Source organism: Eubalaena glacialis, chromosome 15 (assembly GCF_028564815.1).
Source record: "Eubalaena glacialis isolate mEubGla1 chromosome 15, mEubGla1.1.hap2.+ XY, whole genome shotgun sequence".
NCBI lineage: Eukaryota > Metazoa > Chordata > Mammalia > Artiodactyla > Balaenidae > Eubalaena > Eubalaena glacialis.
The window spans coordinates 53,658,881-53,674,449 of NC_083730.1; the positions used below are offsets into that span (position 1 = coordinate 53,658,881).

At 47.7% G+C, this 15,569-nt stretch overlaps 1 protein-coding gene across 1 annotated transcript in view; it reads right to left on the reverse strand.

Annotated features, from left to right (window-relative positions):
* CABLES1 (Cdk5 and Abl enzyme substrate 1) overlaps positions 1 to 15,569 on the reverse strand; it is a 107,272-nt gene that overhangs the window by 17,022 nt on the left and 74,681 nt on the right. Inside the window, exons 5-7 of the mRNA XM_061169388.1 lie at positions 6,480 to 6,576; positions 4,600 to 4,756; positions 3,387 to 3,490 (exon numbers count right to left, since the gene is read on the reverse strand). Of these exons, the coding sequence (XP_061025371.1) occupies positions 3,387 to 3,490; positions 4,600 to 4,756; positions 6,480 to 6,576 (358 nt within the window). The remainder of the gene's footprint in view (positions 1 to 3,386; positions 3,491 to 4,599; positions 4,757 to 6,479; positions 6,577 to 15,569) is intronic.

A 15,569-nucleotide genomic window follows, 5' to 3' on the forward strand; every position in this document is an offset into this window, starting at 1 on the left:
CAGGCCTCTCTCCCCTCAGCGTTCACTTTTGCATGTCTTCAGGGGAGCCTTCCTTGAGGCCCACCTCAAACCCCTAACCCTCCCTGTCATCTCTCACCACTTTTCTAAGATGATTCCTTCCTTACCCTCCTCACTACAGTGACTTGTGTACTGTTCGCTGTCTGAATTCTCCACTCACTCTAAGGTCGAGGAGAATGGGGTCAGTGGCTGGTTTGTCCTCCACTGTGTAAGCAATCACCTGGCCTGGCACATAGTAGGGCCTCAGTCAATGCTGGTTAGATGGACAAATTCTATACCTGTTACCCAACACACAAAATAAAGCAAGCAAACCAAAGCCAAACCCCCTACCCTTGCTCCTGCAAGTTCAATGCCAAAATGCACGTGAAACAGCCCTGGAAGCCACGTCTGCTTCTAGAGAGGAAGTCTCCTGGAAGCCAGTCTGAGGCAGTTTGTAACCATGACATGCACGTCAGTGCTGAAAAGTGGACGGCCCACGTTTTATCAAAGTACCAATATCTGTGGCCAGAGCAGAAGAAGATGTAGGTCTTATGAAGCTGACCAGGCAAATGCAGTTCATGAGCAATTTCATTCTCTAAAAAATGGCCGGTTACAGGAAGCACAGGCTACAGATTCAATGTAGTGAACTGAAAAATGACCCACTTGGGATCATAAAACGAGGAGGGTAGGACATACACACTGACTTGGCAGGTCATCTAGCACACTGTCTGGTGGAGCGGGGGAATGATCTGTCTGCACAGGTGTGCACATGTAGACTACAGCCCAGAACCTCGGAGCTCACAATTAAATCATTTAAAGAAAAAAAAACAAAACAACCAGAGCCACACTGGCCAGACACCAGGCCTATAAAAGGAGAGGTCAATGTTATCACCAGACGTAACATGACTACAGAAGAGCGCCCCTCCAAACCCCAACGCCAATCAAAAACAGTGCACCTTCTTATTCTCTTGGTTACCTAGAAATCTGTTAAACTGTTGGCCCAGAAAATCATCTTCATGTTTTACCCTGAGGTCGGGGGTTCTGCCACTGGCTGCTGAGGGACGTGGATTCAGAGGCGCAGTAGGAAGAGTACTAAGCCCAGGGTTCTAGCCTCAGCCCCTCACTTCCTGTCTGTCAACTCTGACAGCCTCACTCACACTCCCTGAGCCACCGTTTCCTGCCCAAATTACTTAATAAAGTGAACTTTAATAAATAAAGCAGTGAACAACATGAAGAACCCTTACTGTTACAGAAGTCACGAACTTTCAGTTGCTCCCTCCACGACATCAGGGTAAGGATTCTGGTCATATATTGGACATTTATTATGTGCCAGCTGATACGGATAAGCCCTCGTTTTTAGAAAGAAGTAAATAAACTAACAGGTCATAGGTAGAAAAAAAATAACTCTACATGGCTCTGGTTTTGCTTTCTGTGTTAGGAGTTGGAGAATAAGGATAGGAGAGAGAGGAGACGGGGCAATTTTAAACAAAATGCCTTTGGCAATTCATTCTGATTCAATGTGGCATTTTATTTTATTTTATGTTTTAAAATATTTATTTATTATTATTATTTTTTAATGATATTTTATTTATTTATTTAATTTATTTATTTTTGGCTGCGTTGGGTCTCCGTTGCTGCATGCGGGCTTTCTCTAGTTGCGGCGAGCGGGGGCTACTCTTCGTTGCGGTGCACTGGCTTCTCACTGCGGTGGCTTCTCTTGTTGCGGAGCACGGGCTCTAGGTGCGCGGGCTTCAGTAGTTGTGGCTCACGGGCTCTAGAGCGCAGGCTCAGTAGTTGTGGCGCACGGGCTTAGTTGCTCCGCCGCATGTGGGATCCTCCCGGACCAGGGCTCGAACCCGTGTCCCCTGCATTGGCAGGCGGACTCTTAACCACTGCGCCACCAGGGAAGCCCCTAAAATATTTATTTATTTATTTTATTTTTGGCTGCGTCGGGTCTTAGTTGTGGCACGCAGGATCTTTCGTTTCAGCGTGCAGGCTTCTCTCTAATTGTGGTGCACGGGCTCCAGAGCGCATGGGCTCTGTAGTTGCGGTACACGGGCTCATTAGTTGCTGGAGCGCGGGCTCAGGTGCCCCGCGGCACGTGGGATCTTCGTTCCCAGACCAGGGATCAAACCCGCGTCCCCTGCATTGGAAGGCAGATTCTGAACCACTGGACCACCAGGAAGTCCCTCAGTGTGGCATTTTAGAATGATCTCTGAGCTATCTGCCAAATTACAAGAGGATATACGTTGAAAGTGAACAGCGAGGGCCTGAGTTCTGCCTGGTGTTTCTCTGACATCAGCTACTTGCCAGATGCTCAGTGAGAAGAGAAGCTGGGGGGTTGGGGTTGGGGGGGGGGTCCCACTGCTGAGAACACTAAGCTTAGAGTGAGTGCATGGGGTGGGGTCCCACTCTGGTCTTTGCAGACACAGGAGCCTAGAACAGAAAAAGGACCCTCTGCTCACTCCTGGGGCCAGGGCTTCTGACATCAGCCGGCAGGGGAGGAGCAAGGGAACCAGAGTAGGACATTTTCAGCTGCGCTCGCCCCTCCGGGCCTGGCAGGGGGGCGGTGGGGACATCCTGGGTCGGTGCTCTCTACCTGATGGTGTGCGTGGCAGGCCTGGCGCGGTGGGTTTCTCTAAAAGCCCGGCTCCCACAACCCCACAGCAGCCCAGGCTCTGCCCACATCCAAGTCAGGACAAGTCTGCCCAGTGAAAGTACACAGGACCCTGTCAGGCCCCACTGGTGTCTGGAGAAACAGCGGCCAGAGCGGTGGGAAACGGTGGTCTGACAAAAGCAGAAACCAAATTACACAAAGGGAAAAAGAGGAAGAGCCTGTGAAATAAAAACAGCAAGGAAAGGTTTTGCATTTAACACCCACATTGTCCTACTTTCACTTTCCCAGGAGATGATTCTGTCATCCAGAACCCAGTGCCAAATGTTTGCTCAGAGTGTGTGCGGAGGCCTACGGTCACCGAGGAACTCCAAACAGCTGAACTTGAACTCAGCGCTGCCAGCCATGGGGCATGATTGGTGATGCCCTACCTAGTGGGGTCCACGGACATGTATACCCTCAGAGGTGAAGCTACACGCTGAGCTGGCAGCTTTCACAGCTGCCGGCAATCCAGCCTTCTCAAGCCCTCTGAAGTGGTGGTGTACCTGGGCCAGGTGGCCGGAAGAATCCTGGATGTGATGCTGGTCCTTCCCTGAGTGACCCACACTCGGCGGGGGGTGGGGGAGGTCCTCGAGAAGAACCAGGCAGAGCAGTGTCTGAACAAGCCCCCAACCCCAGGAAGCGCCACTGTCCGTTAGGATGAGCATGGCACCTCCAAGTTCTCCGAGGAGGCTGAGGGGGTCCGCTCCCCTGCCACCCCTCCGCCGCCACTCACCATGTACGAAGGAAAGATCAGAACTCGTTTGTGCTTGCCGCAAGGCCACTGGGGGTCATCCAGGAGATTCGGGTCATAGTCCATAAACTCTCCCGGCTCGCTACCTGAGGATCACACGCAAAATGATAACTAGGGCCCGGGACCTCCTGAAGCAGAAGTAGCCGGGTGAATGCCTGGCACAAAGTTAGACTGAAGACAGGGCGGCTTCAGGTCACTGAGCTCAGAGTCACATTGCTCGCTCTGACCGTCAGCAGGCGTCTCTGCACGCCAGTGAAGTGTACGCCGCGGCAGAGGGGTTCACCAAACACTTAACACTCTGCTATTTTTTCCATTTAAAAAAATTATGTATTAATCTCCCCGACCCGGGAGAGCACAGAACCTCACGAGCATGAAAGATGCCGTGAACACTCACAGATTACAAAACGTGGCACGGAAAAGGCTCATTTTCTAAACTTGCAGATCAAATGAGCCTCAAGTTATTGCATGTGAGAAGCACGTTTGGTGTGAGTGGTTCCGGGCAGGCTATGCGGTCTGAATGAATGCAAACCAGAGCAGCCACCAGTGCAAACAGCAGTCAATGACCAGGGGTGGCCGAACATCAGCACAGTGCTTCTGAACTCAGCACCTGGAGGGGCCTAAGGAGCTTCGTGTTCACCTGGAATTTCTCTGACAGTGGAAATAATCCTGCCTCATAAAGCATTTTTCTGCCTGTGTGGATTCTCACAAAGGCTTGTACGGGCCAAGCTGCAAGCATCCAAGTCTTCCGTCAGCAGCCGAGTAAGCTCACCCACTGTGAGAATCACAAAGGAAGTTCTCACACCTGATGGTACGTTTATGGCCCAGTTATTTGAAGAAAGGCCAAACCTGAGCACTAGGAGAATGGAGGCAAGAACCAGGTATTTGGAGAGATGAGGAGCTGAGCGGTGGAGAGAAGCCGGGGAGTCTAGCCATCTCTGCAAGGCGGCCTGGGCGTGTCTCCTCATGGGAGCTCAGGGGCTGGCGACTGAGGCCTCTCATTTAAAGAGCTCGCCCTTCGGCAGGGTTGTGAGCCTGCCTGGCCTGAAATCGGGTTGCCCAAAAGTCCCGTCACCTGCAGGATGAGCTCACGCTCCAGGGCACCTGTCTCCCAATGTGCACAGGGAGACCCAATCCACACCGTCCACCAAGGCACCTCCGGCTGCAAGCCACCCAGACCAGCCAGGCCCCAGCTTACCTGTGTCGAGGCTCCCCTGGGCACTGCTCGCCCGGCCGATGGAGAGGCTGCGGTGGCTCAGGGTACGGAGCTGGGAGAAGGAGGACATGGAGTCTAAGGTGTTTCTCCGCGCTCCAAAGGCATTCGTGGGTAACAGAAACTGGGTATAAGAAACAGTCTAAAAGGTGAAGACAAAAACGGGCCAGTGATTAACCCCGGGCAGTGTTAGGTTTGCGTTCTGACCAAGCTGCGTTGCCATGCCAAGTTCACGTCCATATTCTCATCGCTGCAATTCTAAAATCCAAGATCCGAAAAATGAAATTTGTTTTGGCACTCGTTTGTGCCAAAACCTAAACTGGACTGACTAGAGGCCATCTGTAGTTTTAATTTATCCCACTTGGCGTGAATATTCACGTTATGGGGCAGAGATATTAGTGTGTCTGATAACAAGGTACTATCGCAGAAGCTGCTAGGATGTTGTCTAACGCAAGAGGCATACATCGTGGTACTTTTTCTAATCCACCAAGTGCAGAATTCTAGAATATCAGGTCCCAAGAGTCTCGGATAAGGGACTGTGCCCTCCCATGTTCCCCTGGCAGATGCTGTGTCTATGACGCTCATCTCACTTCATCCTCCCTCTTTCCTCTGTGAACACTCAACCTTCAGGAATGAAGAGGCAACACGTGTTTTTCTTTTCACCCACTTGGAGAAACACGGCTCATACACCCCGACACGTGAGCTCAAGGCCGATGTCATTTGGGCGCAGGGGTGACCAGCTGTTCTGCGGGAGGGGTGACGGGTAGGTCGTTTGCTGCCCCAGCAGCTTTACCTACAAGCAAACTACACTGGACGACTTCCCCAAAGACACCCTTGCGTCGTCTCCATAAACAGGCTTTGGGAGTGTTTACAAAGGCTGCCTGGATCTGGCACAAAAACGTCAAGTTCATATTTCAACCTTCCCTCCTCAGACTTCAACCTAGCAGCTCAGTGAATTGTGGATGAAAGTGGGATGTGACAGCCCTCTGCTCGGTGGTCACTCTCTCAGGCCGAGGGACTCTTAGCCTCTCAGGACTATGGGTGGCAAAAAACACTGTCTAATAGTGGGATTGCTGCCTGCCATCACCACCAGTTAATGCATGTTCAAACCACCCGCCACTCCATCCTGGAACATGCACCTGTGTGTGTGCACGCATGTGTGTGTGTGTGTGTGTGATAAAGTAGTCTCCCCTTACCCACAATTTCAGTTACTCATGGTCTAAAAATATTAAATGGAAAATTCCAGAAATAGACAATTCATAAGCTTTAAATTGTGCGCCATTCAGAGTAGTATGATGAAGTCTAGCACCGTCCTGCCCGGGATGTGAATCATCCCTCTGTCCAGCTGATCCCATCCCTTAGTCACTGAGTAGCCATCTCGGTTATCAGATTGACTATCATGGTATCACAGGGTTTGTGTTCAAGTGGCCCTTATTTTACTTAATAGTGACCCCAAAGCACAAAAGTAGTGATGCTGGCAATTCGGATATTCTCTTACTGTGCCTAATTTATAAATTAAACTTTATTATTGGTATGCATATATAGGGGAAAATATGGTATACATAGGGTTCTGTACCACCCAAGGTTTTAGGCATCCACAGGGTGTCTTAGAACATATCCCCTGAGGATAAGAGCAGGTGACTGAACTGGTCAGGACCAGCATTAGTGGCGAAATAGCTGTGCTGCTATTTAACCCATGTGCACACCCGGGATCGGACACAGCCTGGCGTCACGCACCCAGAAGCGTGTCCCACATCAGGTTACCCAGCACGAGCGCAGCTCGTGGTCCATCACACAGCCTCTGCTTCCTGACCCTTGTGGTGTCCGTCGAACCAGCTGGTGGCCTGGAAGCCAGGCAGCCTTACCTTCCCGTCAGCGCCCAGCTCCACGCCTTCCAGGCCAATGATCTCTTTCAGGCTCACGGCTCCTGCTGACTGTCTCCCTCCGTCCAATTTCAAATCCCTGGGGGGGACAAGCCGAGGATAAAAATGGTTCTGTTTGCACCCAAAGGAGCCATGGAGATGTCTCCTGACGGGACACTACAGTCACACTCGCAAAAATGACAGAGAGCCCTGCCATATGAGACCCTCTCTTTGTCCCTCCTTCTCAGCAACACTCTGTGGGTAGGTAGTTCTACCCACTTTGAAATAAACGAAATCCAATTGAACAGAGAGCCTGAAGACGAGAGTCAGGCTCAGAAGCCAATGGATTACCGATGTCCCTTCCCGCTCGGCAAGGCCATTGGCTCTTAGCTGGTCGGCTAACCGGAAGCCAGGGGGAGACCAGTGTTCCCTGCCACCCCCTTATTAGATGGGAGGAAGAAATTCTTACCCTAAACAGTTCTCAGCTTTAGTACTAGTAACGAAGGAATTAATGCCACAATAGCCACCCCAGCTACCTTGCCAGGCCACTTAGACAATGATTATCTTTCTAGAAAAGAATAATCTCCAGGGTTAACAGCAAGCATTTATAGAGCACTTCACAATTTACAAAGACTTTCACACATCCTCCATTTCATTCTTTAAAATCATCCTACCAGACAGGCATTGCAATTATTATCCTATTTTACAGATGAGAAAAAAGAACCCAGAGCAGGGAAACAGCTCACCAAGGTCACCCTAGTAGTGGGCTGTAGAGACCGGTTTTGCATCTAACGCTGTATCTTGTGCAGCACGTGGCCTCGGTCTGGCTGTGCCTCTGCTCAGGGGTAACTGCTCATATTTTCATGGACAATCCCCCTCCTTACAGCAGTTCTCAGACTTTCGCTGCATATTCGAATCACCTGGGATCTTTGACAAACTACAGGCTCAGAGACACTGCGGGTTCAGTTCCAGATCACCCCAATAATGCAAATATTGCAATAAAGCGAGTCACATGAATTTTTTTGGTCTCCCAGTGCTTATAAAAGTTATGTTTACATTATGCTGTAGTCCATTAAGTGTGAAATAGCATTATGTCTAAAAAAACAATGTACATACCTTAATTAAAAAATATTGCTAAAAAATGCTCACCATCATCTGACAATGCAAGGTTGCCACAAACCTTCAATTTGTGGAAAAAAAAAAAAAACAACGCAGTATCTGTGAAGCACAACAAAACGAGGTACGCCTGTACTGTGTCTGGCTTCCATCCCCAGACATTCATTCTGATTCAGGTGGACGCGGGTGGCAGGAGTTTTCAACGCTCCCCAGGTGATTCCAAATTGCAGCTACGTTTGGAAGCTCTCTCTTCCAGCTTGGCTCTACTACACAGTGCTCATCAGTCAAAGCCGCCCCCGGCAGGCAGCATCCTGCCGTGTGGCCTGGAGGGAGGCACCCCATTCAGGGGTGTCTCCTACAACCTCAGCAAGAATAAACAAAATGTAAAGGCAAGACTCTCCAGGCCAAAGGTGAAGGAATCATGGAAAGAGAGAAAGGGAGCCGGGTGAGAGGTGGGGAAGAGACAAGAGGCCGCCCCCTCCCACCTTCTAAGGAGGAAAAAAAAAAGTATTCTCTCACTTTGTTGAGCAGTCATCCTTGTCTATGGGCGTCTCATGCGTGAACTGACTCCCTAATCCTATCTGATTAATGGCAGTTTCCGTAAGAAACACCCAAGACCTGCATCTAGTAGGTACGATATTTTCTAAGGTAGTGTCCTCGGGGGGCCAAGGTCGTGTCAAGCTCAGGATTTCTCTGGAGCCCCTTTTGGAATCAACACTAACGTCAGGCAGAAAACAACAACAGCAACAAAAAACAACCAACCCATCCCAGTCTTCAAACTTTATATGTATATATACAGTGCATGTGTATGTATGTGTGTTTGGGTGTGTATATATAATATTTTTTAAAACCTTGAACACTTACTACTTGAATCAGTGTCCCCCCACGCCAACTGACCAGATTTCACTGTAAATGACTTCAGGTACTTCCGAACATCAAACTCACCCCTTAAGGACAACACAGAACAGCACAGTAACCCATAGAATTGCAAATACTTCGTTAGGAGGTGCAAATCACCCCCTCGAGAGCCCCTAAAATGTTCTGAGCAACAGAAGTGCTCTCGGGATGTGTCTGAGTTCTCCCGCAGGGGTTTCCTCTGCTGGGGCCACACCTACCGAGGGCTCTGAGGTCCAGGCTGATGTGAGTCATATCACTTTATGAACATGCCATGCCAACAGAGACACCTGTTTTCCAGTTATTGGCCTCAAATCCAAAACGGGAAGGACCAGGTGGGCTGGAGCAGAGCAGGGCTCAGCAAGGCCGCCAGAACCTCAGGTACCCAGAGACCACGTGCCCAGCTGCCTCACCTCCTACATGAGCCATCGGGGCAGCTCTCAAAAGACTTCCTCAAGCAATTAAGGATGGAGACGATGACTGCACCAGGGCAACTAACAAAGGGAAATGCCTTCAGAGCAAGAACCCGAACAAGACATGGAGGCAAAAATAGCAGTGGTGGGAAAGGATGGAGAGGACCAATGGCGGAAGACCAGAGGCTGAGCTGGTACAAAGAAGCAGAGCCTGGTCTTTTGTTAAAGGACCCACGGCGTGCTTCTGCGGACTTAACTGCTTTTCCAAAGCCTAACCCAGCAAGCACGTGCCTCAAATTCCCAGCTCCCAAAGAACTGTCTCCTTGTTTCCACTTCATCCAGATGGAGAACATTATTTAGGACTGAAACTAATACAAAAGCAGGGAATATCTTTATGGGATGAGAAGACCAAAAGAAATAAGGAGTATTAAAATAGGCCCCTATTAAGAGTGCTCCTGTTGAAAAAGAATAGATACATGTATATGTATAACTGAATCACCTTGCTGTACACCTGAAACTAATACAATATTGTTAGACAACTATGCTCCAATACAAAATACAAATTAAAAAAAAAGAGCGCTGCTGGATGGAGAGCTGGCTACAGGCAGGTACAGAGTCTCAATCCATGTCTGTATCCTGTCTACTTGGTGTCTGATGTGTGAAGATGCTTAAAGAAGTGCTTACTGAACGGAGCTAGTCTGACTCTTTGCTGGTTCATAAAGACGGCACAGAAGGTGGGTGTTTTTCCATCGTGCCCCTTTGCATCTGTCTCAATTTGCTCCCAGGCTCACTGCTTCCCTGGGGCAGCTTTGCCTTTGCCTTCGCCAGCTGGCCCCTCGATACTGGATGCACACATCCCACTTCGCAGAACCAAACCAGCCACCTTCACTCCACACTCTTCTTCTTCACTCCTCCCCCGTGGCAAATGGAGCCATAACAGAAGTTATACTTTTTGTGCACACATGAAATGCAAGACTCCTCTCCATGAGATAAACCCCAAGTCCCATTTAAAGGAACAGGGATTCTTAGACTGTCCAAGCACCTCCTGGACACTTTGGACCACACGGAAGAGAAAGCGTGACGGGCAAAACTCCACTACCCCTGACCGAGGGCACCCAACTTTCGAGAATTACTGTGCCCTCTGCTTATTGCAGCCACCCTTCCCGCTGGCGCTTCACTTGTATCTTTCTACTTTCTAAATAACTACGGCATGCTGAGAAAGAAAATAAGCCAGGAGGATAGTGCATCCACCCTCACCGGCTCCTGAGAAAACACACACTGCTCATTATAATCCAAGGGAAACTCCCACAGTGAGGGAACCTCCTCCATCTGAGCTGTCCTACAGGGCACCCACGAGCCACATGTGGCAATGGAGCACTTGCAGTGTGAGAAACTGAATTGTTAATTTGGGGTAAGTTTAGTTAAAATTTAAATAGCCACATGTGGCTACTGTACTGGACTAATAAATCAGCCTTTTTGCAGTGGCCTGGCCACTTTCTGCCCATTGCCTCTGGGGATGTCGCCATCCCAGGCCCCAGCTCACAGAAGAGACCCGTAGTGGGTGGGGGGACAGAAGCAGGACCCTGTGGACGGAGCCAGAGCACACCAATGAACAGTGAGCAACGGTGCTCCCCAAGTTCACAGCATTCCAGGTCCTTTGTGCATCCTGGAGGGGAGAAGGGGGTGCCCAGTGATAATTAAGTCTGAATTTCCCTCCAGCCTTGCAGAAGGGAGTTTATATTATTTATATTACGTAAACTAAAAAAAAAAAAAAATGCTACATTTCTTGTACACCAAAGCTGGTGCACCTGTATTGGTTACACTCACATTTCAGAAACTTCACTGACCTGGTTATAAATATAACTGCTCTAGAAAATGGACTGCTTTGTGGTGGCAGTTGAGGGCACACTTTTCCATTTTTTCTGCCTCAGATTCAGGAAGAGGTTGTTACTAACTTCGGGGCTGCCGTTTTGGCAGCATTGAATTAAGAGTGCCCATGTACACACATCCACTTACACAGCCACGTGTGCACGGAAAATGAAACACATCAAATCTAGTTCCATAATGTTGGTCTCTTTTAACAGCTTTTGAATTGTATATATTGAGACTCTTAGGATATAAAAAATACTTCTTTCAAAAGAGACTGACAAATTTCTTGAGGTGCCTTAGCTAAGTGCTCTCATAAGAGTTGCAGAAACGTATACAGTTGGCCCTCTGTATCCGCAGGTTCTGCATCCATGGATTCAACCAACCTCGGATCAAAAACAGTTGGAAAAAAATTCCAGAAAGTTCCAAAAAGCAAAACTTGAATTTGCCCTATGCTGGCAACTATTGACATAGCATTTACATTGTATTTGGTAGTCTAAGTAACCTAGAGATGATTCAAAGTATGCAAGAGGATGTGTGTAGGTTATATACAAATACTATGCCATTTTATATAAGGGACTTGAGCATCTGTGGATTCTGGTTCCACCGGGGGTCCTGGAACCAACTCCCCGTGGATACTGAGGGATGACTACATAAATAAGAACCATATGAAATTGCTGTTGTCTGTGTGACTTACATAAACTGTAACTTCACATCGTGACACCTAATTTACAGACAAAGTAACTGCTCAGGACTTACATGTAAGTGTAAAGCAAGCAAAAGACCCGTGGTCCTTGATGCCCCACTGTTTTGGGAGCCAAGGGATGAAGTCAACCACAGAAGGGAATCCTGAATGGTGTTGCTGGTTCACCCAAAGAGAGTTGCCAGTGAAAAAAGAATTAAGCAGAAGTCCCAGAGGAGTAGTGATAAAATCTTGATGTTTTCTAAGATCACCCTTTTGAATTCTCATTAAAATGGTGTATGAAAATAGAAATATCTCTTTGGCTCAAATGCCAGCATTAACCCTCCAGTACCAAGAGGCTGAGCTGGATAACAGAACTGCAGCTGAAAGTAATTAAAAGCAAACTGAAGTTGGACTTTTCTATTTCTTTGAAAAGCCAAGAAGATTATCTTTTCCCAGATACTGCTAGAGTTCAAATATTAATTTATTTACGTTCTACCTCCTTCTGAAAATGGAATGAAGGCAAGTTCAAACACCAGATGTGGATATTGTCCAAAACTGTATGCATTAAGGTTTAAATGCTGTAGCTTGCACTCAGAGACAAACATGGTCAGTCAGATCATAGGAGAAAATCTCATTTGGGCAGATGCACTAACAGACCACTAGTTAAGAAACTGGACAATGCAGAGGTCTGATTCCTTCTCTTCCACAGGCCTGGGTGATGCTATGGCTCCGACTTATTTAGGTACAAGAGCTCATTTCTCATTCTATTCAAGTCTGTTAACTTTTGCAGAGGCTGTAGGCAACCAACATGCTCTGACAACTCAGCTCAAAGATTTTTTTTACAACATGTGGCCGATGGGTTGGGGAGTGGATGGCAGCGGTTCAAGGGGGGATGGGGGAGGGGCTCTCAGAAGACTGGGGGGAGATTAAAACAGAAGATGAAAACGCATTTGGGGACACAGCCAATCAGCAGTTGTACCCTTAAGCAAGGAGCAGAAATGTAGGTTGGTTCTTTTTGGGGGTGTAAACCCATCCTTCATAGGACAGCACTGGAAGTCATTTAATGATGCAGCTCTCCTGAAAGCCTGTAGCTTCATGGCTGGAAACCCCCTGAACCTCTTAGTTTTGGCTCCCACGGCATAAAGTGAATGTACATGATTTCACAGTTGTGAAGTCATCCGGTCCGAGCAGATGGCCAGTCTAGATATCCTGGTGCCCAAAGGGGGTTACCCAGGTCGCTATTCATCACACAATGGCCAACTCCTGATTTCATCTTGTGTAATAGGCAAAATGATCTTTCCTTTCCTTTTTTTAAATCTTACCGAGCCATAATGCATGGAACTGATCAAATAAGATTCCCTATGAGATAACAAGAAATTCAAGCTAAGGCCCTTTCCTTAGGGAGCAATGAACCAAAATTCCTCTTACTTAAAAAAGAAAAAAAAGAGATTTAAATACTTAACACCTGGGAAGTAGATGGAACAAGTGTGTGTGTGATCAATTAACTAGTTTCCAGGGCTTTCTGCTTCCAAGGTGGGGATGACCTGGCTTCTGTCTCTAATCATTCCTCTCATGGAGCCCCAAAGTCGAGACCTTGGAATGCCAGCCTGGAGCTCCACCGGGCACTTGCTCTTTAAAGGACCACAAGAGGTTGAGCACTTTGATGTGTGAATAATTTAAAAGCCAGTTAATTGGGATTGACACATATACACTAATATGTATAAAATAGATAACTAATGAGAACCTGCTGTATAAAAAAATAAATAAAATAAAATTCAAAAATTCAAAAAAAAAAAAGCCAGTTAAATATTAACAGGATTTCTGGGTCCTAAAAAAAAAAAAAAAAAAGAGAGATTTGCTGTAAAGAAAGCAAAGCTTGAAAGCTGGATTAGGAAAGAAAATACCACTTGTGAGCTCATTTTAATTAAGAGATCATACATCCACTGGAACTCAACCACACAGCATTTATCATAGTCTAAGTGGTCCTAATTGTCGCTTCTTCAGATACCGTACAGCTGCCATCTTGGATTGGGTCTGCTTCCTTGTATCAGAGCAGAGCATTATAATATCACAGTTCAGTCGATGGAACAAGGCCCAGGAATGACAGGAAAAAGTGAAATCCAAGCAGCTTTTAGTCCAGAAGTCCAGCCCCTCTCACACTCAGCACTTCATTGATAAACCACCCCTCTACCCCCCTTCAGTAACTGGCAGACAATGAAGGGACCGTAACACAGCTTACACCAAAATCTTTGTCTAAAGGCAGCTCCTATAAACAGCGGGGTAATAGCATGATTCATCCATGAGCTCATTCCTGAATCTGTCTCTGGGTGGAAATATGCTTGGTGTGAGGAAAGAAACACAATTTGTGAATGTGCAATTTTCCACAACGAAAAGAGATGTTTTTGGGGAAAATGGGTGGGGAGGAAGGGGGGGATGGGCTGGGAGCCAGGCAGGCAGCATTTAGGCTTAGAGGCCCTCTCTAAAAATAGAAGAAGCTGTTCTCTGTGTCACAAAATGATCAACTCAGGAAATGGACCCAAGAGGATGACCTCATCTGAAATGCCCCAATGCCAAAAAGCTAAGGACATAAACACCATGTGGAAGCTGCTATTTTAAAACACGCCCCCTGAGATACCTTGTGCTCCACTGGGACGCCATTTTCTTCATCACACAGTCTCTGATACATTTATAATAAAACTAACCCAGTGACTTTCAATCAGGTGTGGTTATCTGAATGGGTCTGTACCCACACACGTCTCAGAAACTGTTTTTTGCTGAAATCACTAGCTTGGTTATTTTACATAGCCCCGAATCACAGGTTAACTGGGTTCATTCCTAATTCCTTTTGTTTGGATCCGTACATACAGAAATGCCTACTGATGTCCATATGTTTCAGGAAATAAGAGCATGTGGGCACCCACGTCACTCCCCTTATGCACAGTCCTGGGGCTGGTCCTCAATACAATGCCTGCATCTCCCCCTCAGCAGTGGGTTGTTATCCCAAAGCTTATGAGTCGGCCCTCTGGAACTCAGAATGCACTTCCCACTGACACGATGTTATAAATGGCCATTAGCCCACACAATGCCCTTTTGGCCTACAATGTAACTGAACTAGCCCAAGAGTACCAGCAAGAGCTGTGGTTGCAGGAGCAGCAGGTCAGAGGGGGTAAGAGGGCGAAGAAATAAGAGAAAGTTGGGTTTGTCTTGTGGTTTCCCGGTTTGGGGCTGACCCTCCATAACATTTTTTTTTTTTTTTTTTTGGCTGTGTTGGGTCTTCGTTTCTGTGCGAGGGCTTTCTCTAGTTGCAGAGAGCGGGGGCCACTCTTCATCGCGGTGCACGGGCCTCTCATTATCGCGGCCTCTCTTGTTGTGGAGCACAGGCTCCAGACGCGCAGGTTCAGTAGTTGTGGCTCACGGGCCCAGTTGCTCCGCGGCATATGGGATCTTCCCAGACCAGGGCTCGAACCCGTGTCCCCTGCATTGGCAGGCAGATTCTCAACCACTGCGCCACCAGGGAAGTCCCATAACATTTTAAAAGAGGTCAAGTTTGACTTATTTCCACCTCCCTCTCTGAGCCTCCTTTTCCTTCTCAGGATCCTTCCTTCCAAGCTGTTCCTATTTTTTCACAATTTCCTCTCGCTCTCTCTACTTCTGAACTCATAGATTCCTTTACAGCTCCCAGATTTTCCACTCCTGGTCCCGTGGTGATGGCACAGCAGCCCAGAGGATGGGGTGAGGGCTGAGGAGCAGGAGAAGGGGCAGTGGTCTTAGAGGTGTGGATGACCTGTTGATCAAGTGGGGTTTGCCTACTTAGGAAAGTCGAGCATCTTGCTTGCAATCCATTTCATAAGTGAAGGGTCGCCAAGCCAAACCACAAATCCACGCTAGAAAAGAGAAGGCAATGACTAACATGGATAAAAGGCAATGAGACTCAGACAGGCCTTGGCAACTGGTTGAGAGAAGAGGAGCTGGTTTAAGGCTGGGACTCTTCCCAGAAAATGGCATAATTTACAAGCTTAATCTGAGAAGAGTGTTTACAGCTATGGAAGGTTTGATGTTTCAGTTATAGTGAAAAAGGCAGGCAACATCTGTTCCTCTTCTCAGCAACCAGCTTCTAAT